This window comes from Rhinolophus sinicus, chromosome 10 (genome assembly GCF_057876585.1).
Source record: "Rhinolophus sinicus isolate RSI-liver-muscle chromosome 10, RSI-T2T, whole genome shotgun sequence".
NCBI classification, from domain to species: domain Eukaryota; kingdom Metazoa; phylum Chordata; class Mammalia; order Chiroptera; family Rhinolophidae; genus Rhinolophus; species Rhinolophus sinicus.
Window position 1 is genome coordinate 17,637,423 of NC_142510.1, and position 26,668 is coordinate 17,664,090.

Genomic DNA, 26,668 nt, shown 5'->3' on the forward strand with positions numbered 1-26,668 from the left:
GGAGGGTACCCAGGTATCCGGCCCCCTCTTGGACCCCTTCCAGGCCCCAGGGGTCTCCACCCCAGCCCAACTCCAGGGCCCCAAAGAGGGAGGGGCTGTGATCCTGGGTCTGGAAGGGGCTGAGCTGTGAGCTATAAAGGGGGCATCTCACAACACCGGGGGACTCTAGGCAGCGTGACCTGAGGCCAGACAAGGATTACTCCATGTACCATCCACGGGAGCTGTACCCCTCCCTGGGGACCAGCTACCGCCTTGGGCCCCCCCAGCCAGGGGCTGATTCCAGCTTCCCGCCAGCCCTGGCAGAGGGCTACCGCTACCCTGGTGAGCTTTGGGATGAGCTCCCGTGTGGGGATTGGGAAGTGCTGTGGACCTGGGATGCCTCCTCATTGTCTCCCCATCTCCAGATCTTGACACGCCCAAATTGGATTGCTTCCTCTCTGGGATTGAGGCTGCCCCCCGCACCCTGGCCGCTCCGCCACCTCTGCCCCCAGTCCTGGGCACTGAGCCGGCCCCCACAGCTGCAGAGGCCCTTCATTCACTCCCTGGAGTCAGCCTGAGCCTGGAGAATCGGGAGCTGTGGAAAGAGTTCAATTCCGTGGGAACTGAGATGATCATCACCAAAGCTGGGAGGTGAGGGGCGGGGCCAGGCCCGAGGACCCTGAGAGCTCCTGGTGGGGGGGTCTCTTGGAAAAGGCAGATCCTGGGGATGGGGCTAGGTTTGGGGGCTCGTAGGGGAGGGCGATAGCTCTGCCTAAGTTCAGAGTGTGATTGTGGCCTGGTTCAGGGGTCACTCAGTGACTGGATCGGGGTCGTGCTGGGGCAGGGTCGTAAGTCTGGATGGGTCATAGGTTAGTATGTGGCCTAGAGCAAGGGGTCAGTCTGTGACTGGAGCTGGGGTTCAGACCATGAGAAGGGTCAAGGGCCAGCCAGTGACCATCAGGGACATCTGGCTAGGATCGGGATTAGGGTTAGAGTTTGTCAGTACACTACTAGGGCCCCGGTCACTCTGCAGGCAGGGATATAGTCAGTGTGTGGGCTCATGGGGGTTCTTATCGAAGCCAGGAGCTTAGGGGTCTTCTGCCCCACTGAAGGCAGGGCTTTTTTTTTTTTTTTCCCTGAAGCAAGTTTGTCCAGCAGTTATAGATTCTGGTGCTGGAGATCAGGTGAAGAGACCAGGGTGGAGAGCAAAGAGGCTCCTGGCAAGATTTCTGGGAGAAAAGTGTGTCACCCCTGTTTCTGCACATGGATTTTGAGGGGCCAGGCGTCAGGAGTCCGAGCTCCGCTCCAACCTGCTGCGTGACCCTGGTCAGATCACCTAACTTGTCTGTGCTATTTCCTACCTGTAAAAAGGAGAAAAACAAGCTTCCAGACCCTGCCCTTAGTTCTAACTCCACCTCGAATGTTCTCCGACAGAACTTCGTGAGCTGGTGTCTCTGCCCGCTTGCCGGTGCTGTGCCCGCCTCTGGCGGGTGGGTAGCTTCAGGCCTCTTTCATCCTCTCTCCCATCCAGGCGCATGTTCCCTGCTTGCCGAGTGTCTGTCACCGGTCTGGACCCCGAGGCCCGTTACCTGTTCCTTCTGGATGTCGTGCCAGTGGACGGGGCTCGCTACCGCTGGCAGGGCAGGCGCTGGGAGCCCAGTGGCAAGGCAGAGCCCCGCCTCCCTGACCGGGTCTACATTCACCCCGACTCCCCTGCCACCGGTGCCCACTGGATGCGGCAACCTGTGTCTTTCCATCGTGTCAAGCTCACCAATAGTACACTGGACCCCCATGGCCACGTGAGGCCCAGGCTGGGACCCCGGGATGGGGGTGGGAGTGGGGCGCAGGGCTGGGGGTCACTCCTGTTTCTTGCCTCCCAGCTGATCTTGCACTCCATGCACAAGTATCAGCCCCGAATCCACCTGGTACGGGCCGCCCAGCTTTGCAGCCAACACTGGGGGGGCGTGGCCTCCTTCCGCTTCCCTGAGACCACATTCATCTCTGTGACAGCTTACCAGAACCCACGGGTGAGTGACCGTGCTTGAGGGGGTGGTGGCACCCTGCCCAGGCTACAGGAGCTTTGACTATGGATGTGTGCCCCCAGATCACACAACTGAAGATTGCAGCCAACCCCTTTGCCAAGGGTTTCCGGGAGAATGGCAGAAACTGTAAGAGGTGGGCACCGTTCATTCTCACTCGTTCACTGAACAAATGTTTCTTAATCACCCACTGTGTGCCAGCACCATGCTGGATGCCAGGAACCTCACGGTAAGTAAAAACACTGACTCGACAAATCCTTTTGTCGCACCTGCTTGTGTGCCAGGCACAGTTCTAGGCACTGGAGACGAACAAGCCAAAGCCCTGCCCTCATGGAACTGACACTCTGGTGGCCAGAGCAGACACCTAAATGAGAGAAATGATGTCTGTGAGGGATGAGGTCTAAAGGTGAAAGAAAGAAAGAGAGAGGGAGGGAAGGAGGGAGGGAGGGAGGGAGGGAGGGAGGGAGGGAGGGAGGGAGGGAGGGAGGGAGGGAGGGAGGGAGGAAGGAAGGAAGGAAGGAAGGAAGGAAGGAAGGAAGGAAGGAAGATAGGAAGAACTGGAGTGAGGGATTTATTGGGTAAGAGGCCTGGAAAGGCCTCACTGAGAAGAGACGTTTGAGAAAAGACCTGGAGGAATTGCAGGAGAGAGCCGTGTGGCTACCTGGGAACAGTATGCCAGGGAGTGGGGTCAGCGTGTGTGAGGGCCCTTAGGTGGGGACATGCCTCTGGTGTGTGGCTGGAGGGCAGTGAGAGAGGGGATGGGCAGCCAGACAGATTATGCTGGACAGCAAAGGTTTCGTTAAGCCTTTGGCTTCTGTTCTGAGTACAGTCTCTCAGAGCTGGCCCTCGCCCTTAAGGTAGAAGAGACAGACGTGAATCAAAGGATCACCCTGACAAATGTGACAGCGTAACTTGACAAATGTTATCAGGGAGGGTGTGTGGGGCTGTGGGAGATCGGAGGGTTTCCTTGAGGAAGTTATGCCTGAGCTGAGACAAGAAGGATGAGTTAACCAGGTGAGGGGGAGAAAGAGCAGAAAGGCCACTAGCGAGTGGAGACGGCCAGAGCGAGCAAGGTGGGATGAGCCTGGGAGCTTGGGAAGAAGTTTCTATGGATTTGAAATGCAATAGGAAACCACTAGAAAGTGTTCAGGGGCAAATAAATCCCAGCTCTGCTGCTCCTGTCTGGTATGTAATGATCTGGCCTTCAGTTCCTTCATCTGTAAAATGGGTGTAATAGTGGCACCTACCTGAAAGGGTCCCTGGGAGGGTGCGTGCCTGGCCCCTGGTAAGTGCTATCACCATCACCACCACCACCACCATCATATTCCCCAGGGAGCGAGACGCCCGCGTGAAGAGGAAACTTCGGGGCCCAGAGCCAGTAGCCACAGAGGCCTATGGGAGTGGAGGTGAGTGTAGCCCCAGTGGTGATGGGCCAGGCCTGGGGGGCTGGTTCTCCTTAGCCAGCCTCTCTTCTGCCTCCCCAGAGGCCCCAGGTGGTCCCTGCGACTCCACACTGGGTGGGGACATTCGTGAGTCAGATCCAGAACAGGCCCCGGCGCCCCAGGAAGCTGCCGCGGTCCCAGCGCCTCCCTGCGGTGGGCCCAGTGCAGAGGCGTACCTTCTGCATCCTGCAGCTTTCCATGGGGCCCCCAGTCACCTTCCAACCAGGTGAGTAGGATGAGGGCACAGGGCTGGGCTAGTCCAGGTGTGGAGAACCCCACTCCTGTGCTGACCCCTTTCTCCACCTCAGGAACCCCAGCTTTCCTGAGGCTCCAGACTCTGGGCGCCCGGCTCCCTACTCAGCTGCTTTCCTGGAACTACAGTCTGGGCCAGGCGGCTCAGGGTACCCGACTGCACCCCCAGCACCCTTTGCCTCGCACTTCCTCCAAGGGGGCCCCTTCTCCCTCCCTTACCCTGGGCCTGGGGCCTACCTGGATGTGGGCTCCAAACCAATGTACTGACCATTGCTGGGCCCCGCTGCCTCTCCTCCTCGCCTGGTGCTCCATCACAAATTTCCAGTTCCCTTCCCCCAGGCCTGTAGCCCCCTCACTTCCACTGGCCCCATCCCCCACACCAAATGGCTGCCTTGGGCCTCTCCCACCCCACTTCACACTTTGATTTCACTCCCACCCCCTCTGGCTTCAAAGCTCTGGCTAAGCTGCTGGAGTCCAGCTGGGGCCAGCTTCCCCTTCCCTGCTCTCACCTCGGTGTGAATGGAGGGAGGCCCTGCCTGGCCAAATGGGGCCTGGGACCAGCATTGCCCACTCCTGGGCCTTACCCTCACCCCAGTGGGAGCCACACCAGCCTATTCTCAGGACCAGAGTATTTTTGTTAATAAAACTCAAAAGACATCAGTGCTCTGGAAACATTGGGCGAATGGTGTTTGGTCCTGGGAGGTTCTGGGTGAGCACAGGTTTTGTGGGGAGACTCCAGCCCGACTGAGACTGGCCCTTTCCTGCTGCTTGGCCTCGTACACGTAAACCCACCTGTTCTGGGCCTGCTTCCTCTTCAGGAAAATGGGGAATCAGTGTCCTGACGCTTACTGTTTTGAGAATGAAACAGGGCTGTCTCTGAGAACCCAGGCCTCTACAGGGCACACAGGAAGAGGGGTAGCTGTCAGCGGCTGGGGACCAGGAGCCTCTCACCTTCCTGGTGGGATCGGGGCTCTGGGCCAGTGAAGCCTGTAACGTCCACCCCAAGCCCCAGGCCGGCGTCGCTGCTCATCCCCAGTCAAATCTGACACAGAGCCAACGACCATTTTTTTTTCTTTTATTAGAATGTTTTTTTTTCTCAAAATTTTTATCTAAAAACAAAACAACAAAAAAAAAAAAAGGAAAAAAGAAAAACAAAAAAGTTATTGGAAACTTCATGGTTCAAGTGGGGAGAAAGGAGCGGAGGAGCACGGAGTCGAGGCTCTGAGCCTCTCCAGAGAAAAGTCCTCACCCTTGAAGTGCCCTCGCTGGGGGGACAGCAGAGCTGGGGACAGCCCCCCCGCCTAGCCTGTCTGGAGAAGAGGGCAGTCACAGTGGTCCAAGGGCCAGAGGGGCTGGAGGGGGCAGGTGCCGATGGCGTCACAGGAAGTAGTCGGCCACGGGCTTCTTGGAAGGGATGCCCCGTGTCTCTTGGGGAGCGGCCTCGAAGATGATAAAATCTTTCTGGAGATGCTCGTCTAGCTCCAAGATGGCAGCCACATTCCCGCAGCTGGAGGGCAGAGGGCGGCAGTGAGAGTGTGTGTGCCCAGCCCCCACCCCACCCTGACCTCTGGCCGGGGCAGCTCACCGGTAGCAGTAGTTGGGTGCTGACCACACAGTGAGCACTGTCTCGTTGAAGTGCCACTTGTAACCTTCCATCACCAGCTGGTGGGCACGGCAGATCATGTCAATGTCATTGGCAGCGTTGAACTGGGCCACCACGTCACTGCCAAACAGGTAGCCAGCCCCACGGGGGCTCACACCCCAGCCAGTCGTGTCTGAGGCAGAGGGAGGGTTGGGGAGCGGGTGTCCTCAAAGGAGAATATCCGGGCCCCCTCCCCCAATCGGGCCTGTGGGGCAAGAGCACAGGGACTGAACGTGTTCTGGGGGTCCGGGCGGTGGTACAGCAAATGCTGACGCAGACAAGCTCCAGAGACAGACTTTCCTGCGAGCAGGAGCCGCCTCATACCCAGAGTGACCGTGTAACAGGTACACACGAAAGCACAAGAACCATGTAGGCGGGTACAGCAGGTGTGAACAAGGATTGTCACACGGCTGGTCTAGCAGCGGTAACGGGACAGTCAGGCACAAGGATGCCTGGCAGGAAGGCGGAGGCTGTGCGCTGCAGCAGAAGAAGCCGGGACTGGTACGTAGGAGACCTGGCTTTCAGTCTCAGCTCTGCTGTGTGCTGGCTGGGGAACCCCACGATGACGGTTTCTCAGGTACCTGACCTCTGCAGAAGCCCCTTCACGTTCAGGGAACCATTGCTTTTGTCCTAAACAAGCCTCTGATATGAGCCCCGATTCCCTCTCGGAGCGCAAAGCACCCAGCTTCCCTCGCTCCTGATCAAGGGTGCAGGGGGTCTACAAGTCAAGCTCAGATGTCGGTGAAGACCAGCACGCTCTGCTCTTCCCCAAACTCAACCAGCCTGATTCTCCCTTCATGGCACTTGGCTTTAACCAGAGGACCCCGTGAGTCTCTTGCTGCCCGGCTGCCCGTGCCCCGCCTGCCCGCCCTCACCTTCAGGGTCGGACCAAAGCAGGTCACACATGGGCCCATCATGAGGCACCTCTTGCTTCCGGTCAATTGTCCGGATCTGGTCCAGGGTCTGGATGGAGGGGGAGAGGCCGCCATGCACGCAGAAGATCTACAGGGAGAGCAAGGAGAGGAGGGAGGCTAAGCCCCAGCCCCCCCGCCCTCCCCTCCCACCAGCCCCGTGGAGCCGGGCCGGCGCACCTTGCCGTCGATGATGGCCGACAGGCTGAGGTAGTCAAAGATCTCGGTGCAGTAGCGCCACACGGTCACCGAGCCATATTTGCGCAGGCACTCGTCGTAGAAGCCGTAGACCTGGGTGATCTGGCGGCTCTCGTGGTTGCCTCGGATCAGGGTGATTCGGTCAGGATAGCGGACCTGCAGGGAACCACGCAGGGCCGCGATCAAGGTTCTGCCCCTGTCCTCGATCCCCTCACACCTGCTGGGCCCATTCCATCCTTGTCACCACCCCAGGCCCAGATTCCTACCAGTCACCTCTTGCCTGAATGCACCCTGACTCCAAAGGCCCCCAGCCCCTCCTCCGGAGGACACAAAGCTGACCCCCGACCCCCAATCAACTACAGACCCAATGGCTCCTCTTTCACCTGTCAGGTAGAGACCGGTCCTTAAGATGACATTCACAGCACTGTCCCCTGGCCCTGTACACCTGTCTCCCACCAGTGGACACTGCATCCAGCTGAACTCAGCTCCCTGCCACTTCTGGAACACAGCGGACCTCCACTGCTTCCCCTATGAGGCCACCCTTCTAACCTCATCCTTCAGGGACCGAGTCAGGTACCCCCAAGCCAAGGAAGCTTCTCTGACCACCCCACCCAGCAGAACCTGCCAGCACCACCAGCACAGCTCAGAGCTTGGGGTGGGTGGAGTGGGACAGGAGGGCAGAGACGATGCCCACAGGTGAGGCCTGAGGGGGCCCAGGGGTGGGCTCCACACGCCAGTGGTCCCCACCTTAAGTGCCAGCAGCAGGAGGAACGTTTCAACGCTGTAGAAACCACGGTCCACAAAGTCCCCCATGAAGAGGTAGTTGGTCTCAGGGACATCGCCACCCACCTACAGGGAGGGAGAAACATTCTGCGTTGTCCTCAACTGTCCTCTAGCCACCGGGGTAGCCCATTTCCAGTCACACTGAGGCGCTTCTTTCCAAGGGCCCCCCTAACCAGAGGCCTCTTGCCCCCCCACTCCACTCACCAGACGCAAAGGTTCCCTGTGACCCCGGGTCATCCCCGCCCCGTGCTCCCCACACTCACTCTGAACAGCTCCTTCAGATCGTAGAACTGTCCATGGATGTCGCCGCACACCTGGGCAGTGAGAAGGTGGGTGGGAACTCACAGTCCGAAGGCCTCTGCTCCCAGGGGCTATCTTGAAATCACCCACTGCTTTAGTAGATCCTTATCATTCTCCTCGGGGCCCCAAATCTCTCCCACCCCGAGTTAGCCTGGCCTGGAGTCCACCTCCATCCCACACAGAGTGCCAACTATTCTGGGGGCAAGAGCTAGACTTGCAGCTCCTGGAGGACCTGACCCCCTCCTCACCCTACTCCCCTCAAAGTATCTGGAATAAAGTTACTAATAACACACAACACACAGAAACACGGGTAGAATCACTCACCAAATTAAGAGTCCTTCTGCCCTGGTCAAGTGTATCCCTCCAACAAATCAAAAGACCCTTCCCATGACATCCATTTCTTATAGTGAGACTCCCTTGAAGATGGGGCTCCCCAAGATGAGGGGCAGATCTCTGGAGCCCAAAGACCAAGCCAGGCTCTGGAGGGACAAGGGCTACTCACTGTGACTGGCGAGTCCACCCTCTGTACGTTGCTCTCCTCTACCAAGATCTCTCTGGAGAAAGAAGACCAAGGTCACCACAGCCAGGCCAGCCCAACCCAATTCCTGACCTTTTTTTTTTTTGGGCGGGGGGCGGGGTGCAGGGGGAGGAAATATGAGGTGGTCCTTGAACCTCTAGGGGGCAGGAGTGAGGTGTGCGATCTCCCCAGGAAAGAGACTGACCACTGCTGGACACCCTTGCTGGCTCCCCGCTGCCAACAGGCCAAAGGTCAAGCTCTTGTTCCAGTTTTCAAAGCCTTTCCAGGCAGGCTGTCACTTTCCCAGTTCTGCCCCTCCCTGCCGTTCCCTTTCACACATCCAGCACCCCAAGAAACAGATCTCCTCTCCACCAGAGCCCTCTGCTCCCGCGCCCCCCACCTGGTGCTCCGAGCCTGTGCCCCGGGCTGAGCTCAGAGGCCCTCTGCCCATCACAGGGGCCTTCTCCCAGGCGCAGCCCGGTGCCCTGGGAAGGTCGGCACCAGCGTGATCTTCAAAGTGATACGTCGTTTCTTTTTCATTATTTAGATGAAGCGAGGACTTTGTTCTTTCATCCCTCCTTGCAGTGGTCTCCTTCCACTTGAGTGGGCATGTCAGGTGGACAGGCACCCAATTTAAGGAGCACCCTGCTTCCAGGTTGCATCCTGGTGACAGCTGCAGAGGTGAGCGTTCCAGTTCTCACCTTGCGCTATGACTGCAGGAAGAGCGTTGCATGGAGGACACACTCAATCAAATCACCACCCTCAAAGGTGGTTCCCCTGCTCGAATGAACAGCTGCAGTGACCCCCGCAGGACTGCAACCAAGGCAGCAGGCTCCCGGGTCTGGCTTTTCTCAAGCTCCTGCTCCGCCCGCCCTCTTCCTGCCTGTCTCTTCCCACCAGACTGGGGCTCCCCGAGCTCCTCAGGGTTCCCTGGAGGTCCTTTGGGGTACTGTGTACGACACAGGCAGCTCCTGGAGGTGTGCCCTGGCTTTCTGGGGATGTGAGGAGGTGCTGGCTGTGATCCCGGGGGCCATGCAGCTACCAGGCTCTCCCACCTGTACTGCACCTGCGCTCAACATCCTTCCACATCAAGCGCTTACAACGACCTTTGCGACTGACTCGGGGAGGTTCTTTTCATCCTCATCTGACAGATAAAGAAACCAAGGCTTAGAGAAAAAAGGGGCAGGGTCAAGGTCACAAAACTGGAGAGAGCCTGAGCTGGAACCCAGGAGCCCAACTTTCTGAGAATTTCTGCCAGACTGTGAGTCAAAACCCAGCCTCAGTGTTAGCAGCACCCCAGCAAGGTCTGGGCACCAGGCCCAGCTTCCCACCCCAGCCCTGACACTTACAGCACACGACCCGCCCTCTCAGGGTTCACATCTGCTCACCTTTCCTCCCACAACTAACACTGCCTTTTGTACACGCTCATCAAAGTGCCAGGGCCTGTCCTCGGATTTGCAGGATTTGCAGAATCTCGTTTGAGAATCCTAAGGATTTCAAAGACTTGCAGAGGTAAAGGGACTTGACCAGGGTCACGTGATTTACAGGTGACAAAGCTGGGATTCGTACTGAAGACCACCTGATTCAAAACCCTCTGCTCTTCGAATATGCTGACTTTTTTTTTTTTTTTTTTTTTTAAGGAGGGCGCAGTTCACAGTGGCCCATGTGGGGATTGAACCGGCAACCTTGATGTTACCAACACCATGCTCTAACCAACTGAGCTAACCGGCCGCCCCTATGCTCACTTTTAGCAGGACCAAGTTCAGCTCGTACACATCAGGCCGCTGTAACCCCACAGGTTTGAGCCTACACACCCTCGAAGTGATCCGAAGCTCTTGACACTGCTGGTCTGGGCACCGGGTGGGTCCCTAGGTGCTAGAGCCGGCCCTTCCTCAGACCGTGCCTGGAATGACAGTGGTCAGCTCAGGCCTCAGGCAAGACCCTCCGAGCTCCATCTCAGTTTCAGCTGGGCTGGACCCTCCCACCTCTCAGTTCTCCTCAGCTCCCTGCTGCCTCTCTGACAGTCTACATGTGTCCGCCTGGCTGTTCACAAGCTTAGAGCACAAAGACCTGCCTCCAAAACCCAGCGCCCCTCCAACCAGCTGTGAGTCCTGGGGGAGACATTAGCTTCCCTGAGGCTCGGTTTTCTCTTCTGTGAACTACTCACCCCAGCCGTGCCTATGCCAGTGGGCAAAGGACAGTGAAGACAGTATGTAACTTCTGTTATCCTAGAAACTCCACCGTGCTACCCAAGCATCAGCTATTATCACTACCAAATTAAGGTCCTATGGGGGGAGGTAAGACTTATGGGGTAAAGATTAGTGCCAGGCAGCAATCAGTTTTAACTCCTAAAAATGCCAGTCAAGACTGAGGAAGCACGCAAAACATGAAAGAGCTACAGACAAGCATTTAAAAAGGGGCTTTGCCCACTCGCCAAAGCCACGCAGGCTCTCTCTGGCTGCTACGCATCTGTCTGCGTGGGGCTGAGCCACGCAAAGAGCCTCATGGCCATAAGGTCGGAGCCCAGCTCTGCCACTTTCTCTCTGGGTGACCTTGGCCAAGTCATGAAGCCTCTCGGAGTCATGAACTCCTGTTCTACACAGTGGAGGAGGTAATTCCAACCTCATGAGATGGCTGTGGAAATGGATATAAATGCTTTGCTAGTACAAGGCCAGGCTAAGAGTGGCCTGTTGTTCACTCTGCCGGCTCTTCCCCCACAATTCTCCAGCATGGTGGGAGCCCATCAAACAGTACCTCAGAGGAGGCAGGTAACTGGTCTCCTCACTGGGGACACGTGACGGCGCCTCCACGCCTACTCTCAGCCGGCTTAGGATGCCTCCCTCACCAGGCCTGCTGCCATCGGCTGGCCAAATTCTTCTTATCTTCCAAGGCCCCCTTCTCTTAGAAGCCTTCCCCGACCACTTCAGTCCAACCAGCACTGCCCTCGTCCCACACAGTAACACCACGGAAGGACCGCTGCGCGCTTACATCCTACTAACACGTGATGCTAAGCTCCTCCCACACAGCAACTTACTGACTGCTCACAACCACCTTATTAAGTCCTATTATCCCCACTTTACAGGTCAAAAAACTGAGATCTCCAGTACAGCTAGTCAGGGGCAGACTCCAACCTACAGCCATCATTCCAATGCCTGGCCTCTTAACTACTACATATCCCACTTCCCACCGACCTCAGAGTTGGGCCTGCCGTCCTACGCTGGATTATATTAATACTCTGACTTATCTACTACCGTTTCTTAGGCTCCCACACAGAACATGCGTGATCCAACTCCACCTTCGTGCATTATGGCCTGAAAAGGGACAGGACACAGAGAACTGGCTTCAAACTCCATCCCTGACTTGCTGGTTGACTTTGAACTTGAGTCCTCACCTGTAAAACGGGGACACCACCACCCAACTGGAAGGGCTGCTGTCGGAATTGTAAAGAATTTCACAAACCACAGACTCTTGAGCCTTTCTGCCTTTGAACTTCTGTTCTGGCACACGCTCCCTTTTGTCATCTTATTCTTCATGGCCTTCCCCAAAGTTCAGCTCCTCCAAGAAGCCTTCTCTGTCCCCCCAACAGATAGGGCTGTTTCCCTGCGCTTCCAAAGGACTTTCTAGAACTCGCTAACTCCACTGAAAACACATCAAGTACTTTCAGGGTCTTTATCCAGGTCTGTCTCCATCGCCCCCACCCCCCCACAGGCAGATTGCTCCTCGAGGAGAGACGGTTCCGGGATGGGCCAGGCCCCAAGTGCTCCGCTAGGTCTGCCCCAGGCCGGAACCGTGGGCAGCGGCGGGGTCCCCCGGCCCGGGACCAGCGGGCTCACCTGGCCTTAGCGCACAAGGCCTTGACTTCGCTCTCCTTGATGAGCTCGCAGCGCCGCAGCTGCTCGATCTGCCGGTCCAGGTCGCTGATCTCCGCCATGGCCCACCCCCCGGCGCGGGTCAGAGCCGGGGCCGCCGCCCCCTCCGCACCGCACAGGGGTCTCCTGGGAAAGGCGAAGACGAGCCCAAATCAGTGTCCGTAGGGGGCGCCAGGCGTCGGGGGGGGGGGATCAACTCCATCCTGGAGCTGGCTCGGCCCCCCCCCACCTCCCCTCACATCGCCCCACGGCCCTGGCCGCCCCCGGCTAACTCCCGTCGAACCCCGCGATCCCGCGCTAGGGACGGTGGCCTAGGGGGGGTCCCCGACGATTACCGCCGCTGCGACTTCGACTGGGGCTCTCGAGCTCCTCGCCTGCCTCCTTCCCTCCGCTTCGGGCCGCTTCTACTTCCGGCCCCGCCGCGGAAGCAAAGGGAAGCCACTTCCGTCGTGCGCCGGAAGTTGCGTCATACACACCCGCGCGCGCGCCCCCCCCACACACGCAACGCCCTGAACCCCCGCTCGCGAGCCGGAGGGTGGAAAATGAGCCGAAGGAACCGGATGTCAGCTACGTGCGCGCGGAAGTCGTCGTGCGCCAGGCCGATCGGGGCTGCGAGGGCTGCGCGAGAACCCCGCCAGCTCCTCTGCCATCTGCCAGGGAAACTGAGCTGAGCTGGGGGGGGGGGGCTTGCCTGGTAATTTTAGCTTTTTTTTTTTTTTTTAATCTGTTTTAGTTGTCTTCCCCCATTACAATCCCTGAGGGATAGAACTTGGGTTCACTCTCGCAGCCCCTGTGCTTGGAACTGGGCCTGGCACAGTAGGCAGACGTCAGTATTCGTTCAATGGATGAAGGAATCCCACCAGCCTGAATCTAGTTCCACGGCCACAGAGAAATCTCTGCCATGGGCGACCTCGGAAGTTAGAGGCAGAAAGGAGTCCCCTTCGCCACAGCAAGCCTATGCCTGTCCACATGACCTCCCTGATTCCAGAATGATCCCCTTGACACCCCTGTCAGTTTCTGTTGTCTGCCAGTTTTATTCCTTTTTTTTTTTTTTAAAGAGGAAACTGGCTCAGAGAGGGTAAGTCACCTGCTCGTGGTTGCATAGCTAAGTATTTGGGGTTTGAATCAAGGTTGAAAATTGAACCCAGGAAAGGTGTTTTAGTTTCTCCATTTCTCACACCACTATCTGGAACTTAGTCATTACCGTGTTTCCCCAAAAATAAGACCTCACCGGAAAATAAGTCCTAGCATGATTTTTCAGGATGACATCCCCTGAACATAAGCCCCAATGCATCTTTTGGAGCAAACCTTAATATAAGACCCGGTCTTATTTTCGGGGAAACACGGTATAAGAAGTCCAAAATTCCCCAAACTGGTATTTGAGTTCCCCTGTTTCCTTACTCTTTTGCTGCCAGAGGAAGCCATTGGTCCTTAAGCAAACTTTGTGTCTGAACCTTTGTACACACTACTCCCTTCTGGAATGTCCTTTTCACTATCTCTAATTGACTTCAATTTCTGTTCGCTTTACTTCAGATTTTGTTTGAGTTGAGGGTAAGCACAGATGTGCGAGCCAAAGTTTGGAGGGAAACTAGGAAGTTTGGTTTTGTACGTAGGCAACGTACAAAGAGGACCAAGTTCTTCAACTCCGACAAGGTCCTAGGTTAGTCAGTTCTATGCAGGTCACTACAGGCATGTAGTAGGTGTGGAGATCAGAAAGGTCAAGATTATTTCTTTTCTCTCCCTAGAAGGGAGCTCAAACAGGAAAGAGCCCGTATCAGGAAGTTTGGGAAATGGCAGGTCTATGATTAGGATCTTGAACAGCTGAGACCTGGTGTATTTACGGCTACACCCCAGCCTGGGTGACGGGGGAAGGGTTTGAGGTAAATGCAGAGCCCTCATTCTGGCTTCGTGGAAGACGGCAGCTCGAGGCTCAGTTCTTAACCTGAAACCTGAACTCCATTCTCTGTATGTGTCTGCATTGTTGAGGGAGTATTAGAGAGGATTCCAGGTCCTCCGACGGGTTCCACAGCCCAAGAAGACTAGGAAGCCAGTTCTAATCCCATTTCCTATGAAGGTGGGAAGACAGAAGGTTGACGGTGTAGAGAGATAGATTAATCGTCTCGTTTCTACCGAGAAACAGTGCGGTCTCCAGTAGTCTTGGGCGAGTTAACAGCACCTCCGCATTTAGGACACTTACGTTACCTGGCTCATAAACTCAGGAAGTCTTGGCTTTTGTTAGTGGCTGTTTGTCACAGGGGCCTTCTGCACCCGTGGGTTCTGGGCCCAAAAGAGGCTGAGCCTGCAGTCTCCAGCCCGCATGCCCCTACCATGAGCCTTATCTGATGATGCTGGTCAAAGGGGTAAGAGCCCTTGGTGGTTGGAAGAACCTTTCACAAACTCTCCTTGAGGCCCTGGGCAATTATAAAACAAAGCAGGAAGGTCCCACCCCACGCCCTTCACCTTTGTCTTACTCAAGAAGGAAGAACATTAAACAAGGGCCCTTTCTTCTGGGCTCGGCCACCTGCCCAGGCCCACCCCTGGCCCAGACACTACAGACAGGGACAACAAATTCCCCCTTAAATAGCTGTTTATTGGCAGTGGGCTGGAAAGGGCGATGGAGTTAGCACACACAGACCACACCACGCACCAGTGTCACAAGGGAGGCAAGAGTGATGGGAAAGAGCAGCCTGGAGCCCCGAATGAGGCCTCCTCTTCAAGAGTGTGGGACGGGACACGGCCTGGAGTGTTGAGGGGGGCAGCCTTAGAACACCTCCACTTAGTAGGCATGGTTAGAGATGAAGAGGGACTGGCTGGCTGCAGCCCCGGCCTGGCCGCTTGGGGTGTACTTTCCTTGGCAGGCGAGGCTGTTGGCCTAAGAGGGGAGAGGAGCCAGAGTGAGAAGGTCTGTTCTCAGGATGCCATCCACCCCAGCACTCTGCCCGCCTCCTGCCCCCTCCTCACCAGTGCTCGCTTGACATATTCCTCCTGGGCAGTCTTCAGGTTCTCCTTCTTCCCACCCCAGGCCTTCAGGGCAGAGGCCTGCAGGGCTCGGCCATAGGAGAAGGTCAGGGCCCACGGCTTCAGCAGGGGGCATTTGTTGATAGCATTCAGGTTGATGGATGCCTCCTCCTCGCTCTGGCCTCCAGATAGGAAGGTGATCCCTGTACAACAAGGAGGAAAACGGGGGCAGGGCTTGTAGTCAGAGGCCCTGGGGACAGGTAGGAGTCCTGAGAAGCTGACCTGGAAGTCAGGCCAATGGGCCTACAGATTGTGGGGACAGTTTGTGTGTCTCCCAGGGGGCGAGGTGAGGGTGTGGGGCTCACCAGGGACAGCCGGGGGCACCGTGCGGCGCAGCGCAGTGACGGTTGCCATGGCGATCTCCTCATTAGAGAATTTCTGGGTGCAGGCGTGGCCTGGGGTGACCATGTTGGGCTTCAGCAAAGTGCCTTCCAGGTAGATGTGATGGTCACTCAGAGCCTTGTAGACCGCCGCCAGCACCTAGAGCACCCGAAGTGGGGTCGGGGGACAGGAGTCAGCCCTCGGGCCCCAGCCCAGCGGCCGAACGCCCCACACTGCCCAGGCAGGCCGGCCACCTACCTTTTCGGTCACATACTGACAGCGCTTCAGGTCGTGGTCCCCATCGGGGAGGATCTCAGGCTCCACAATGGGCACGATGCCGTTCTGTGGAGTGAGAGACGGTAGCAGTGAGGCCGCCTAACCTGCAGCCCCACCTACAGCCCCGCAGCCACGGGCCAAGGGCTTATCTCCATGGAGACAGAGGCTCAGGGCTTCAGAGCCCTCAACAGCCCAGCGTGGTAGGGCTGCTGGAGACAGGATGTCAGATCCACCCACACGGGCCCTGGCCAGCCCCTCTGCTCACAGAGCCCTCGAGTGTCCTCCACGGGCCCAAGTCTGACACTTGGTGCAGATCCCGAAAGGCTGTATGTATCCTGGCAGATGGTGGCAGGCTAGCAGATGCCCTGGAACCGAACGCGGTGGGAGCTAACCTGTCAGGGAGGGGCCGGCCCACCTGCTGGCAGATGCTGGCATAACGGGCCAGAACATTGGCGTTTTCCTTGATGGCAAGGGATGAGGGGGTATGTTCCCCAATCTTGAGCACACAGCGCCATTTGGCAAAGTCAGCTCCATCCTTCTTGTACTGGGCACAGCGTTCAGACAGCCCATCCAGCCCTGAGAAGGGGACGGAGAAGTCAGCATGGCAGGAGGGAGCAAGGGGCTCCCACACCCACCTGCGTGGGTTGGTTGGTAGAGCAGGGAGCAAAACAGTTCTCACCTTGGGTGGTGGTCTCACCGTTGGTTCCTGCCAGGGGTACCACACCCTTGTCTACCTGTTGGGTGGGGCAACAACAGAAGATGGGAGAAGCCATCTCTAGTACCCTTTTCTTCTCGAGACCCTGCCCTGCCGCCAACCTAATCTCTCGAGTGGCTCCTCCTGGTCTGCAAACGTTTTCATTAGTTACAGTATCTGATCCTAGGAGACAGGACATGGGCTATTATTTGACAGAGAGCCTGGGCTCTTACCACTTCCTAACTCTGTGAGCAAAACAGTGTGCTGTGTTGAGCTTCTGGTTTTTCATCTGTACCATGAGCGTAACAGCTTGAAGCTCTTAGAACTGCGAGGATTACAAACGCCAAGCAGGGCCCAGTTTCTAGCTCTCCTTATACGTGATCTGGGGCAGACGCCGTCCAAGTCGCCCAGCCTATTCCTCTGGATGTCTTCCCCCCAGACCCATCTCGTCTCACCCTGCGGCCCAGCCTCCTCACCTTGATGCCCACAACACCGCCCTTGGATTTGATAACTTGGGGGAAGGGACGCCCATCATCTGTCTTCTGATAGAGGGTCTCGTGGAAGAGGATCACGCCCCCAATGCAGGGATTCACACGGTCGTCAGCGGTCAGCAGCAGCTGGCGGTAGAAGCGCCGGTTCTCCTCGGTGTTCTCAGTGCCGATGGACTGCAGCCGCTTGGCGATGCTCCCTGGAAGGGAGCGTCCCATGGGAATAAGGGGATCAGCCTGTCACCCCCGACCCTGGGCCCTCCTCCCACTGTGGTCTCATCCGCACCAGTGGACTCATCTGCAGCCAGGATGCCCTTCCCCGGAGCCACGATGCGATGGGCAATGTCAGACAGCTCCTTCTTCTGCTCTGGGGTCAGCGCTGGGTATTGGTAGGGCATGGTGCCAGTCAGTTCCTGGGCAGAGGAGACAGATGGGGGAGGATTGGTTAGCTGAGTCTTCCCGGGCTCTCCCAATGAGCAGGGCCCTTGCGTGGAGGTCTGAGCAAAGGTTCCCTACCTCCCCTGCCCCAAACCCAGCAGGTCTTGAGGCACTTCCTGTCCCCAGCTCTCCCTTACACCCAACTTCCCTATGCTAGGCCTGCCTCCTGTACCTTTCCTAACTCTGTTTGTTGCTGGGTGTTGCCCAGCTGAGGGTGGGGTTGCATACTGGCATCTGGGATAAAGGAATAGGCCAGAGCCATGGACAGTTGGCTCATGCAGAAGCTGGACCCTTCTGGCTTGCTCCTTGCCATGGGGTCACCTTGCCTAGAAGCAAAACCGAACCAGAGTAGTTTAGAATTTAGAGGTCATGCCTAAAGCAACAGGCCCAACCTCCTCATCTGAAAAGACCCAGAGAAAAGAAAGGTCTGTGCTCCAAGTCACGCAGCAACCCACAGGTCCGAGCTGAGATTAGAACCCAGGTCTTCTGACTGCCGTAGGGGTGATCCTGCCAATCCACCCAAGAGCCCAGAGCGGGGATGGGCACCAATGCCTCAAGGACACCCCAAGGTCAGGCTTCTCCCTCCCGGGTCGGGGGAGAGCCTTAGGAAAAGAGTGTCAAGGAAACGGTAGAAGATAAAGAGAAGCCCAGAAAATGGCAGCAGAGGGAGCCCAGCTCCAGGCAGAAGCAAGGGGTGAGGTTTGCCGATCTCACTGCTCCTGAAGGATAAGGGAGTGTTGAGGAGAGGCAAACGCCCCACCCCGTCCCCTAAAAAATGCTCCTGTCTGCTCACACGGCTGCAGCTGTTCCAGGCTCAGAATCAAGGTCACCCGATAAGGAAAGCCAGGGAAAGCGTTAATGGGCACCAGCCGCGGCCAAAGGAGGGGGTCCCCTCCTCGCAAGAGGTGCCAGTTTCCCAGGGCAGGGACCAACCACCGGTCTTCTGGAACCCCGAGGTGGTATATGAGCTGGCCCCCACCCCTTGCTGCCTCTTGGGTTCCCTGCAGAGGCAAAGAGGCCATAATCCTTTAACCAGGGGTCCCCGCAAGAAAAGGGGCGAGGGGAATGGCCCTGCATTTCCTCCTGCTTCCTCCCCCGCATGACTCAGCGCGCAGAGCGGCCACATTGCGCAGTAAACCGAGGGAGCTCCGGCTAGGGGCTTGTGTGTGGTGGTGGGGGTGGGGGTGCTGGGGCGGGCGGCGGGAGTGGGGAGGGGGGTTCTGCACCGACGCCCGACCCGCCAAGCCCCCTCTCTATGGTTCCTAAGCTTCGCACGTGGCGAAGGGCGCTCACCTGGCGCAGTCGAGGGGCAAGTTTGCCGCGCGCGGCGGTGGAGGGCGGCGGGCTGGCGAGCGGACCGAGGGAGCGAACGCAGCGGTCGTCACCACCACCCTGGTTCTGCGGTGCGTTCCAGAGGAACGCAGCCTATTCAGTTCCCGAGGGGGCGGCCCTGCGGGCGGGCCGGAGGGAGGTGGTGCCCGGCCTTATAAGGACATTGCTCCTCCCTCCGCTGGGTTTTTTCCTTTGCCGGGGCTGGAGGCTGCCCGGCGTCCAATCGCAGGCGAGGAACTGTGGGAGCGGCCGCCCCCGAAAGGCGAAGCCCGGAGGCGGCTCTTGGGCGGGGACGGGGCTGCGAGAGCACGAGCCCTTCCCGGAACCCCCTCGGACGTGACTCGGGCCACATCCCGCGGGTCCCCGGCCCTCCCTCTCCCTTTTCTCCCGCCTGGCGCGCTCCGATGCGCCCTGACTCAGCCAGTTTTGGGCACCGGAGAAGGTGGAAGCGGGGCGAGCGGCCGAGCACGGGAGGACCGAGGCTCAATTTCCCCTCCCCACCCCAGCTTCCGGCCTGCGCTGATGCAGCGTGTCATTTTGTCACTAAATCCAGAGCTCGGGCGTCTGCCGGCCTCGCCCGCAGAGCCTCCTCTTCCTGTGTCACTAGCCCAGGCGTAAGCAGCGGCGACTAGGGCGGCGAGTGGACGTACACAGAGCGCAGGGAGGCAGCCGGGCTGGCAGGCGGCAGAGGGCAACGGTTCCGGGGTGCCCCAACCGGGCCTGAAGCCCCGGCCGCCTTGCAAAGCCCGACCACGCAGAAAGGGGCCGCCCACCTCAGCCCTAGCAAGTCTGGGGCTGCGGTGCCAGAGTCCCTGCGAGACGTCTCCCATGACCTGACCCACTCCAGAATAAAACCCATCCCGCGCTGCTCAGCCTTTATATACATTCTGAGTCCGTCCATCCTCGGCCTCCCCTCCTAATCCGGACCCCTTCAGCCCAACCCCACCCCAGCTCGGTCCTGATGGTGCCCACCTGCGAGGAGGAGGAGGCCGAAGGAGCGGGCAGAGCCTGGTCAGCAGCGAGTGAGCCAGGCCACACCGGGCTGGGTTATAAGGCAGCTCCTGCCCTCCCCCCAACCAATGTCCCCAACCTTCTCCAGTGACCCCTGCCCTTTCCTTGCCACGGATCCCCTGGCAGGGACCTATATTTAGGGAAACCTGAAGCTCCTGACATTCATGCCAGCGGGGGGCCTAAATAAGGCAGAGGAAGGGAGCTGTGGGCCTGCCCTATTTTGAGGGTGGAGGGAGGGCCCCTTGCCCACTCACCGGTACTTCAGAGGAAATTTCTTCCTTGGAAATCTAGACTGAGGCCCTCAAATGGTAGTCAAGAGAAATAAATCTTTGGACAGGGATCTGTGGAGAGACGGGGAAAGGAACTCAGCCCTTGTGGCCCTCCCCGCCTCCTCCTCTGAAATTCTCCCCTGGCTGGGCTCCGATGGGGGCTGTTTTAATTCCCTGGAGCCCATTTGTTTAGAGGGAAAGCAGATGTAAGCATGCACTCGCACCCCAAAATAACCAAGAGCCCATGGACCAGATGTGCGGGGTATGCCTACATCCTGATACTCAAGGCCCAAGTTCCTCCCATACTGCTGTCAGCAGTGTCCCCACCCTCACCTTCAAATATGAGTTTACTTGGGGAGGAGGAGAGGTGGGCAGGGGGCACCTGCCAGAGCACCAGCCCCCCTCTCTCTCGGCCCTACAAAGGGGCTGCCGTCTGGCTGGCCAAGGGTTCTCTGAGTCCTGCTCTGCCCGGAGCCAAGCTCTCCACTGCTGGTTCCCAAGCCAGTGAGCCAGGCAGGCCATGTGTGGTCCCAGTGGCCTGGAACAAGGTGTCCTGAGGCCCCTCAGGAAAAAGGGCATGTGGGCCCCGTGGGGGCTGGCCGCTCCCGGAGGGCAGGAACTCTGGGTCCTCATCGGAGCTTGATCTCAAAGCAGAGACAGTTGAGGCTTTGGCAGTCGGGAAGTTGGCACGTGCAGGCACAGTCGCAGAGTGGGCAGCACCGAGGGCAGCGAGAGGCCCAATCCTGAGGGAGAGGAAAGAGAAGTGAGGGAGGTGGGCAGCAGGATGGGGGACCAGAGCCCAAGGCTGTTGCCCTCTCAGGGGAGAGGGGAACAGAGAGGCCTGGAAAGTGCCGTGCCCAGTGGAACAGAGGGAACCATCCACTCTTCCTGGGAACAAGTCAATTCCCTGTGGTGTTGAGAAATCAGCAAGCAGGCAATGTTGCAAACAACTGAGTTCAGGAGCAGGTAGAAGTTATTCAAGGGGTTCTCTCGTTCTCCCCATTTAATGGGTGAGAAGGCTGGGGACCAGGGAGTGACTGTCCCTGGTCCCACCTAGAATTTGGGGGTCCCAATGTTCAGCTCAAGAATGGTTTTACGACATCCTCATGGCCCCGTGCAAATGAAATTGAAAGTCAGTAGGCAGAGAAAGCACACATGTATTTTCTGTACCATGATGAAAATAACTTGTCGGTTTTGTAGATTTCTTCCTTGGCATGAGCCCAAACTGCAGGAGCTCATCCATCATTAATTTCTGGGCACCTACTCTGTGCACGGCACAGGCTGCATTCATAAACGAGTTCTTAAAATCTTTCTAGTTTTCTTTGAATTGGTCATTTGCATATTTAAAAAGTTTTTAACGTCTTAAAAAGTTACATCTCTTTAAATTATCTGAACCTTGAGTAGGAGGCCTCTTTACAAGAGAGGAGATGGAGGCTCAGAGGGGGGAGTGACTGCCTGAGGATTACAACTAGGGAGGCTGCTGAGATGGCCGGCCAGCCCTCCTGCTTTCAGTCCTGAGCCCCTCCCCCCACTGCCTCTGCTTCTTTCTAGGTCTGCAAGGGAAAGGGCAGTTCAGCTCACGTCTCCACTGAGCTAGCACAGGGACTCATGCTAAGCAATGAATGAATGGTCAACGAATAGATGAACCAAAGCCCATCACTTTTCCCCTCTTTAGGCAAAGAAAGAAGAGAGCTCCTCGGTGCCCAGAGGAAACAGGTCTGTCTCTTAGGGAATAGGAATAGCGTGTCCTTAGAGGCCGGAATGGGGAGACTGGCCCATACCAACCCACTCCTCTCCTGCCCTGGGACCGGGGCAGAGATGATCTGAGACTACTTCAGGCATGAACTGGAGTCAGGCCAAGTGGCTGGGCTGGGGAATGCCCGGGAAGTGTGACAGAAGCTTGGCTCCTTGAGGCCTGAGGCTGAGCTAGTGACATCACAGTAACACAGCTCAGTCGCCTGGCCAAGCCAGGAATAGGGGAATGACCTTTTGAACAGCTGAGGTTTCCCAGTGGAATGCGGTGTCAGGTGATTGGTGAGATCAGATATCACCCGGGGGCCTCTAGTGAAAGGTGGGGAGCTTGCCTCTGCGGGGAAACAGGTCTCCGTTAGGCTGGAGCTTCTGTGGCAACAGAATGGGCTCCCAAGGAGGAGGCTAGATGTGTCATGGTGGAAGGGAGAGGGAACAGAGTGGTTTCTTTGTGTTGGACGAAGGTATGGTTTGGGGCGTCTCTAGGGAGTCCCAGTCTAGGGATGAGCTGGGCTCTGGGTTTCTGGAGGACCACACTGTCCGCTGCCCTCACCTCAGAGAAGGGGACATTAAAAGCATTCCTTGGCTCTGTCCATTGGAAGGGTTTAATAACTGGCTAATGGATTTCCCGACTCTCACAGGCAGCCAGGTGGCTTCTGGAAGGAATTTGCTGTTTAAGTACATTAAACACGACACCACAAGGCTGTTAACCCTTATGTTTCTCGGCTCTGCAGTTTTTCACTTGGATTTCTTTCGCTTTGATTCTGTGAAGGCCAGCCATCTTTACTGGTTAGAGCTCAGGCCCAGCTTTGAACCGAACTCAGACCCAGGTTTGGCTCATTCACATTTTGAGCCTTGATTGCCTCGTCTCAGAACTCATTTATAAGGTCATTGTGGGGAATCGGTGGAAAGAACTAAGCACGATGCCTGGTACATAGTGAGCTGTCAGTGAAAGGGAGCTGTTCTTGTCATCGCAGCTTTCCTCTTAGCAGTGGTCCTTTACCCTGGTGAGGGGCAGGATCACGTGAGAACTTGTTAAAAAGTCCCAATCCCATCCCAGACCTACTGAGTGTGGGGCCTGGATGCCTGGCTTTCTGTTTAAGCCTCATACCTGCTTCTGATCACATGCAGGGAGAGAACAAACCATGGCACTACATCATATCATTTCTCACACTCTATTATAATTGCCGACTTCTTTCTCTCTGTCCTTCACTGGATTGTAAGCCCTGTGAGGTTTGGGACTATGTCTCATCTTGTTTCTGCTGAGCCCCGCCCCCCGGACCCAGCACAGTGCCGCAACAATGACTCCACAAATCTCTGGTTCAGTGAATCACTAAGTGAATGAGTGAATTAGATCCTCGTGACAGGCCCGTGAAAGAAGCAGGATCGGGCAGGTTTCTCCCCCAGAGAGGAAGAGAAGCCTGGATTTGTGTCCTGGCACAGGCCTCAGACAATCACTCAAGCCTCTGTAAGCTTCTGTTTCTACAGCGGTGAAGGAAGCGAGAGCATTGTAATATTTGTGGTTGTCACTGTTACGAAGGAAACTGGAGAACGGACACTTGAACACACCAACTACAGCCAGCCCAAACCATGAATGTGCTTGGTCTTTTATCCTCACCCTTCTCTCCTGGGAAGGTCATCACTTCAAGGGCAGCAGCTTTGCTATCTAAATCTCTGAACCCAAAATAATGATGGCCCAGGAAGGTGGTCGATCACATGGCACGTCCTTAAACCCACAAATGCAAAACTGGCCTGTCCTCTGTGGGCCTGGCTTCTCCCTGAGGACTCTGCTCCAATACCACTATGGAACCATTTGCCAGACTCTATGGCATCACACTGGAGAAGTGATTAAACGTCCCTAAGCCAACGTATTCCCCTGCAAAAGGAGGGTAAGAATACTTACCTATCTACATGGTCCGGCATGGATAGGTGGCATGGATATGTGACGTCAAGTTATAAAGGGCACGCAGCAGTTGTGATGACATAGTAGATGTGGTATACCCGTTTACCAAGTAAAACAGCGGTGATAGTGCTGTGTGTTAGTAGACAAGGGACATACACAAAATGTAGCAGCCTCGGTCAGGGAACTGCTTTATAAAGTGCCTTGTGCTTTCTGTGCATTTCTACATGCACACTTTGTAATCAATGCTTTTTGTAATCAGAAAAAACAAACATATATATATGTTTCTTAAATACGCAGTTCTCAGGGTTGTTGAGAAAATAATGTCAATCAAGTAGCACAGTATCTGGAACACAGCATTCACTCAACAAACAGACTAAAGCTCTGCGAGAGGTTCTGGGTTTTTAACTACCGTCTTCAGAAGTGATTATATGCCCTCCATGTTACATGCATCACCTTTCTCCAGCTGCCACCCTGTTTTCCTTTCACCCTGCTTCCATCATTAGAAAGTATCTGATATGTTGTTTATGGCCTGGAATTGGGCCTGGTGTAGAACAGGTGCTGAACAATAAATGTTGGATCACAAAATGAATGCACAGATAGTGGCTATATCAGGGCACAGGCGACAGGCTTAGAACTCACAGCTTCCGTGGGCTGGGGGCAGCAGGCATCCAGGCAGTGGGCTGAGCTGGGCAGGGGGAAGTCGCAGGCTTCTGCACAAGTCCAGCAACAGTCTTGGGGCCTGGAGGCGCCTCGTTTCCTGCAGGGGGCGCTGCAGTCGGTGCAGCAGCCCTGGGCCTAGAAGATGGCAGGGCTCACGCTCTGGGCCAGGTGGCAGGTAGGGACAGCCACGGTTAGGTTTTGGGTGGAGGGGCAGGAGGAAGTTTGGAAGGGGACAGCAGAGAAGGAAGTTTCTGGTCCCACGGAAGGGACAGATGCGGGAACTAAATGGCAAAGGAGTCTCAGGTCAGAGCCTGCAGGTGAGGGCACAGATAACACAGTTCGTCTTCCCTTAGAGCCCACCCTCGGCCCCACGAGGCCCCTCACCAGCAGGCAGTGCCTAGTCAGCAGCACGAGGCCCAGCAGCAACAAATAGACGCCCACCGCGATGAAGACGATGGCGGGGGTGGGGAGCAGCAGGGAAGGGCTGCTGACGGGAGCTGGGGGTAGATTCCGCAGGCTAGAGGAGACCTAAATGACACAGGAGGAAGGGGTGACAGGCGGTGGGAGGGGCTGCAGGGACAAAGAAATACCAGGAAGGACACGAGGGGGCTGGGAAAAGGGGCGGAGCAGCCACGGCCGGCGGGGACACTCAACGGAATGGGACTACATTCCTCTGGTCCCCCAAACCTGCCTCCCCCCAACCCCCGCCCCGCATCCCCATTTCAGCACCATAAACGGTGTGTGTTCTAGACTTTACGAAGACTTCCTGAACTTCTTTTCAGAATGTCTCTCCAAATGGACCTATTGTTTCTGACTCTCTCTCAAACGTCGGTCAACATGACTGCCCCTTAACTGTCTTTCAGCCCGCAGTTTCGCCCCTTCCCATACACACTGTCCTTGTGCAATCACTCCCTTCCTTACAGTCCACCAACGGCTCCCAGTGACTCAATCCATACTTCTCATCTCAGTGGCCAAGGCCCGGGTCTAGCCCTGCCTTCCTCTCCCTCTACGCTCCAGCCATACTTTAGTCCCAGAAGGTCCCCAAATGCCCTATCCCCTCCCTCACCCCGAGGTCTCTGCCCAGGCTGTTCCCTCTGCTTGGAGTGCCTTTTCTCCTTATTTGGCAAATCCCTCATCTAGTCGGGGGGGGGGGGGGGGTGTGCCCTCCCCTGGGAAGTCCGTCCCTGGCATTGTTTCTCGAAGCTCTTCTCCTGAGCTGGAAGGCTCTATGTTGAGGAAAGAGCCGCCTCTCCAGTTCGTCCCGAAGGCAGGCAGTCAGAGTGAGTTTGGGGCGCTGAGAGGGCCGTTCCGGAAAGGGTTAGGGGGTCTAGGACTCACGTCCATGGGGGCAGGGCAGCGCCAGCCAGTTCGGGAGCTGCAGAGGAGAGAAAGTCCCGCGGCTCAGAGGATGAGACGGCCCCTTGGACTGGGGTGCCCACTCTCTTCCTCCCACTTCCCGTTTGGGGAAACTGAGGCCCAGCGATGGCCCCTAGTCCAGACACTTGGGATCCTGGATTAGAGGACGGCGCGTCCCTCGCAGGCCCCAGACTGACCCAGGCCACACCCCTCAGCTGTCCCCCCATCCCGGCCCCTCCTCCATCGACCCAACCGCATCACCTGCACCCTCAGGGCCGAGGGCAAGTTCAGGATTCCGCGCCGCGTTGGGTCCAATCCGAGGCGGCGGCTGCACAGTCCAGAAACCTCCCGCGGCTTCCTGCTGTTGCCATGGGGACGGGGCGCCGCTCCTACGGCGGCCGCCGAGACCCAAATTCCTTCTCACCGCCTCGCTTTCTCTGCGGGTCCCCTGCGGCCACCAGCGCTTCTCAGTCGCCGTCCGCCGGCATTCCCGCCGTTACTGAACCGAAATGGCGAATTCCCGCCGCCACCCGCCTGGGTCGGCTCCTGCGGCGCCTCAAAAGGAAGACTGAACCCCCGGGGGCCACCATTCGCTCGCCGTGTGACTTCCGCCGAGTCACTGAGCCTGGCCGAGTCCATTTCCTCCTCTGTATAAGGCTGACCCCCCTGCCTTAGGGATAGTGTAAAACTCAAAGCTCCGTGTTAATTGTCGGGAATTATCCTCGACTTTTTTTTTTTTTTTAACTGGATCCCACTCATTTTTATTGCCAGGGTCCTAATTGAAGGCTTCATCTTCTGATTTCTCCAACCTTCACATCCTTGTCAAGTGATTTCCTGCCACCCACAGATCTTGTTCCTTTGCTATTTTTAAACGTTGGAAGGCTCCCCCACGGACTCCAGGGTAAAGCCCACGCGCTTTAGCTGACTGCCAACACCTTTCAGCCTGGGCCCTGCCTAATTTCCTCCGATGCCGCCCCAAACACCTCCCAGGCACTGCCCTCGGCCCTGGGGTCCCTAGCAGAGAATAAGGCCGACAAAGGTCCTCCCTCGTGTTGGGGGAGAGGCAATCAGATAATATGTAAACAGATAAGGTTGTTTTCTGCCCCATCGTGGTTCTTTCAAGCTTCCACCAGAGGGTCTGCTCAAGGTTCCTGCATCAGTGCGTAGGGTTTCACAGCTCACACCTTCACAGATGCTGTTCCCTCTGCCTAGAACACGGTT

At 56.9% G+C, this 26,668-nt stretch overlaps 4 protein-coding genes across 5 annotated transcripts; 1 reads left to right on the forward strand and 3 right to left on the reverse strand.

The window, feature by feature from the left end:
* The first annotated feature begins 53 nt into the window (after positions 1-53).
* Positions 54-4,326, forward strand: TBX6 (T-box transcription factor 6). The gene is made up of 8 exons (XM_088801430.1): positions 54-321; positions 405-630; positions 1,511-1,778; positions 1,860-2,006; positions 2,084-2,154; positions 3,351-3,424; positions 3,503-3,686; positions 3,769-4,326. The coding sequence occupies exons 1-8, from the start codon at positions 204-206 to the stop codon at positions 3,977-3,979; spliced, it is 1,299 nt and encodes a 432-aa protein (XP_088657556.1). The 5' UTR covers positions 54-203; the 3' UTR covers positions 3,980-4,326.
* A 444-nt stretch (positions 4,327-4,770) lies between these two features.
* PPP4C (protein phosphatase 4 catalytic subunit) lies at positions 4,771-12,392 on the reverse strand. The gene is made up of 9 exons (XM_074322905.2): positions 12,268-12,392; positions 11,897-12,058; positions 8,049-8,100; positions 7,510-7,560; positions 7,211-7,312; positions 6,446-6,619; positions 6,230-6,356; positions 5,298-5,487; positions 4,771-5,219 (listed from the first exon to the last, which is right to left on the reverse strand). The coding sequence occupies exons 2-9, from the start codon at positions 11,992-11,994 to the stop codon at positions 5,090-5,092; spliced, it is 924 nt and encodes a 307-aa protein (XP_074179006.1). The 5' UTR covers positions 11,995-12,058; positions 12,268-12,392; the 3' UTR covers positions 4,771-5,089.
* Positions 12,393-14,501: 2,109 nt separating this feature from the next.
* ALDOA (aldolase, fructose-bisphosphate A) lies at positions 14,502-19,617 on the reverse strand. 2 transcript variants are annotated; one of them, XM_019754747.3, is made up of 9 exons: positions 19,472-19,617; positions 17,016-17,142; positions 16,718-16,929; positions 16,227-16,281; positions 15,963-16,123; positions 15,530-15,613; positions 15,256-15,430; positions 14,894-15,093; positions 14,502-14,804 (listed from the first exon to the last, which is right to left on the reverse strand). In XM_019754747.3, the coding sequence occupies exons 2-9, from the start codon at positions 17,125-17,127 to the stop codon at positions 14,709-14,711; spliced, it is 1,095 nt and encodes a 364-aa protein (XP_019610306.1). In that variant the 5' UTR covers positions 17,128-17,142; positions 19,472-19,617; the 3' UTR covers positions 14,502-14,708. The 2 variants fall into 2 exon arrangements, with proteins under 2 accessions (XP_019610306.1, XP_019610307.1); XM_019754748.3 differs by lacking the exon at positions 19,472-19,617 and adding an exon at positions 18,461-18,630.
* A 97-nt stretch (positions 19,618-19,714) lies between these two features.
* LOC141569484 (uncharacterized) lies at positions 19,715-26,180 on the reverse strand. The gene is made up of 6 exons (XM_074322917.2): positions 25,709-26,180; positions 25,430-25,466; positions 24,476-24,619; positions 24,071-24,226; positions 20,113-20,522; positions 19,715-19,851 (listed from the first exon to the last, which is right to left on the reverse strand). The coding sequence occupies exons 2-5, from the start codon at positions 25,433-25,435 to the stop codon at positions 20,409-20,411; spliced, it is 420 nt and encodes a 139-aa protein (XP_074179018.2). The 5' UTR covers positions 25,436-25,466; positions 25,709-26,180; the 3' UTR covers positions 19,715-19,851; positions 20,113-20,408.
* Between the last annotated feature and the right edge of the window lie 488 nt (positions 26,181-26,668).

Bases quoted from the DNA above. Each gene is read 5' to 3' on its own strand.
- TBX6 (XM_088801430.1), top strand. From the start codon at position 204: ATGTACCATCCACGGGAGCTGTACCCCTCCCTGGGGACCAGCTACCGC. The intron at 1,779-1,859 runs GTGAGGCCCAGG...CTTGCCTCCCAG, and splicing joins CACTGGACCCCCATGGCCAC to CTGATCTTGCACTCCATGCA. The intron at 3,687-3,768 runs GTGAGTAGGATG...TCTCCACCTCAG, and splicing joins CCCAGTCACCTTCCAACCAG to GAACCCCAGCTTTCCTGAGG.
- PPP4C (XM_074322905.2), bottom strand. From the start codon at position 11,994: ATGGCGGAGATCAGCGACCTGGACCGGCAGATCGAGCAGCTGCGGCGC. The intron at 7,561-8,048 runs GTGAGTAGCCCT...CTCACTGCCCAG, and splicing joins GGGTGGACTCGCCAGTCACA to GTGTGCGGCGACATCCATGG. The intron at 6,620-7,210 runs GTGGGGACCACT...GGTTCCCTGCAG, and splicing joins TCCTGCTGCTGGCACTTAAG to GTCCGCTATCCTGACCGAAT.
- ALDOA (XM_019754747.3), bottom strand. From the start codon at position 17,127: ATGCCCTACCAATACCCAGCGCTGACCCCAGAGCAGAAGAAGGAGCTG. The intron at 16,282-16,717 runs GTGAGGAGGCTG...CCCACCCAACAG, and splicing joins GCGGTGTTGTGGGCATCAAG to GTAGACAAGGGTGTGGTACC. The intron at 15,431-15,529 runs GTAGGTGGCCGG...CGGGTGCTCTAG, and splicing joins GTCAGTATGTGACCGAAAAG to GTGCTGGCGGCGGTCTACAA.
- LOC141569484 (XM_074322917.2), bottom strand. The intron at 24,227-24,475 runs GTGAGGGGCCTC...GCCATCTTCTAG, and splicing joins TGACTAGGCACTGCCTGCTG to GCCCAGGGCTGCTGCACCGA. The intron at 20,523-24,070 runs GTGAGTTCTAAG...CCTCTCCCTCAG, and splicing joins GCCCCCAGCCCACGGAAGCT to GATTGGGCCTCTCGCTGCCC.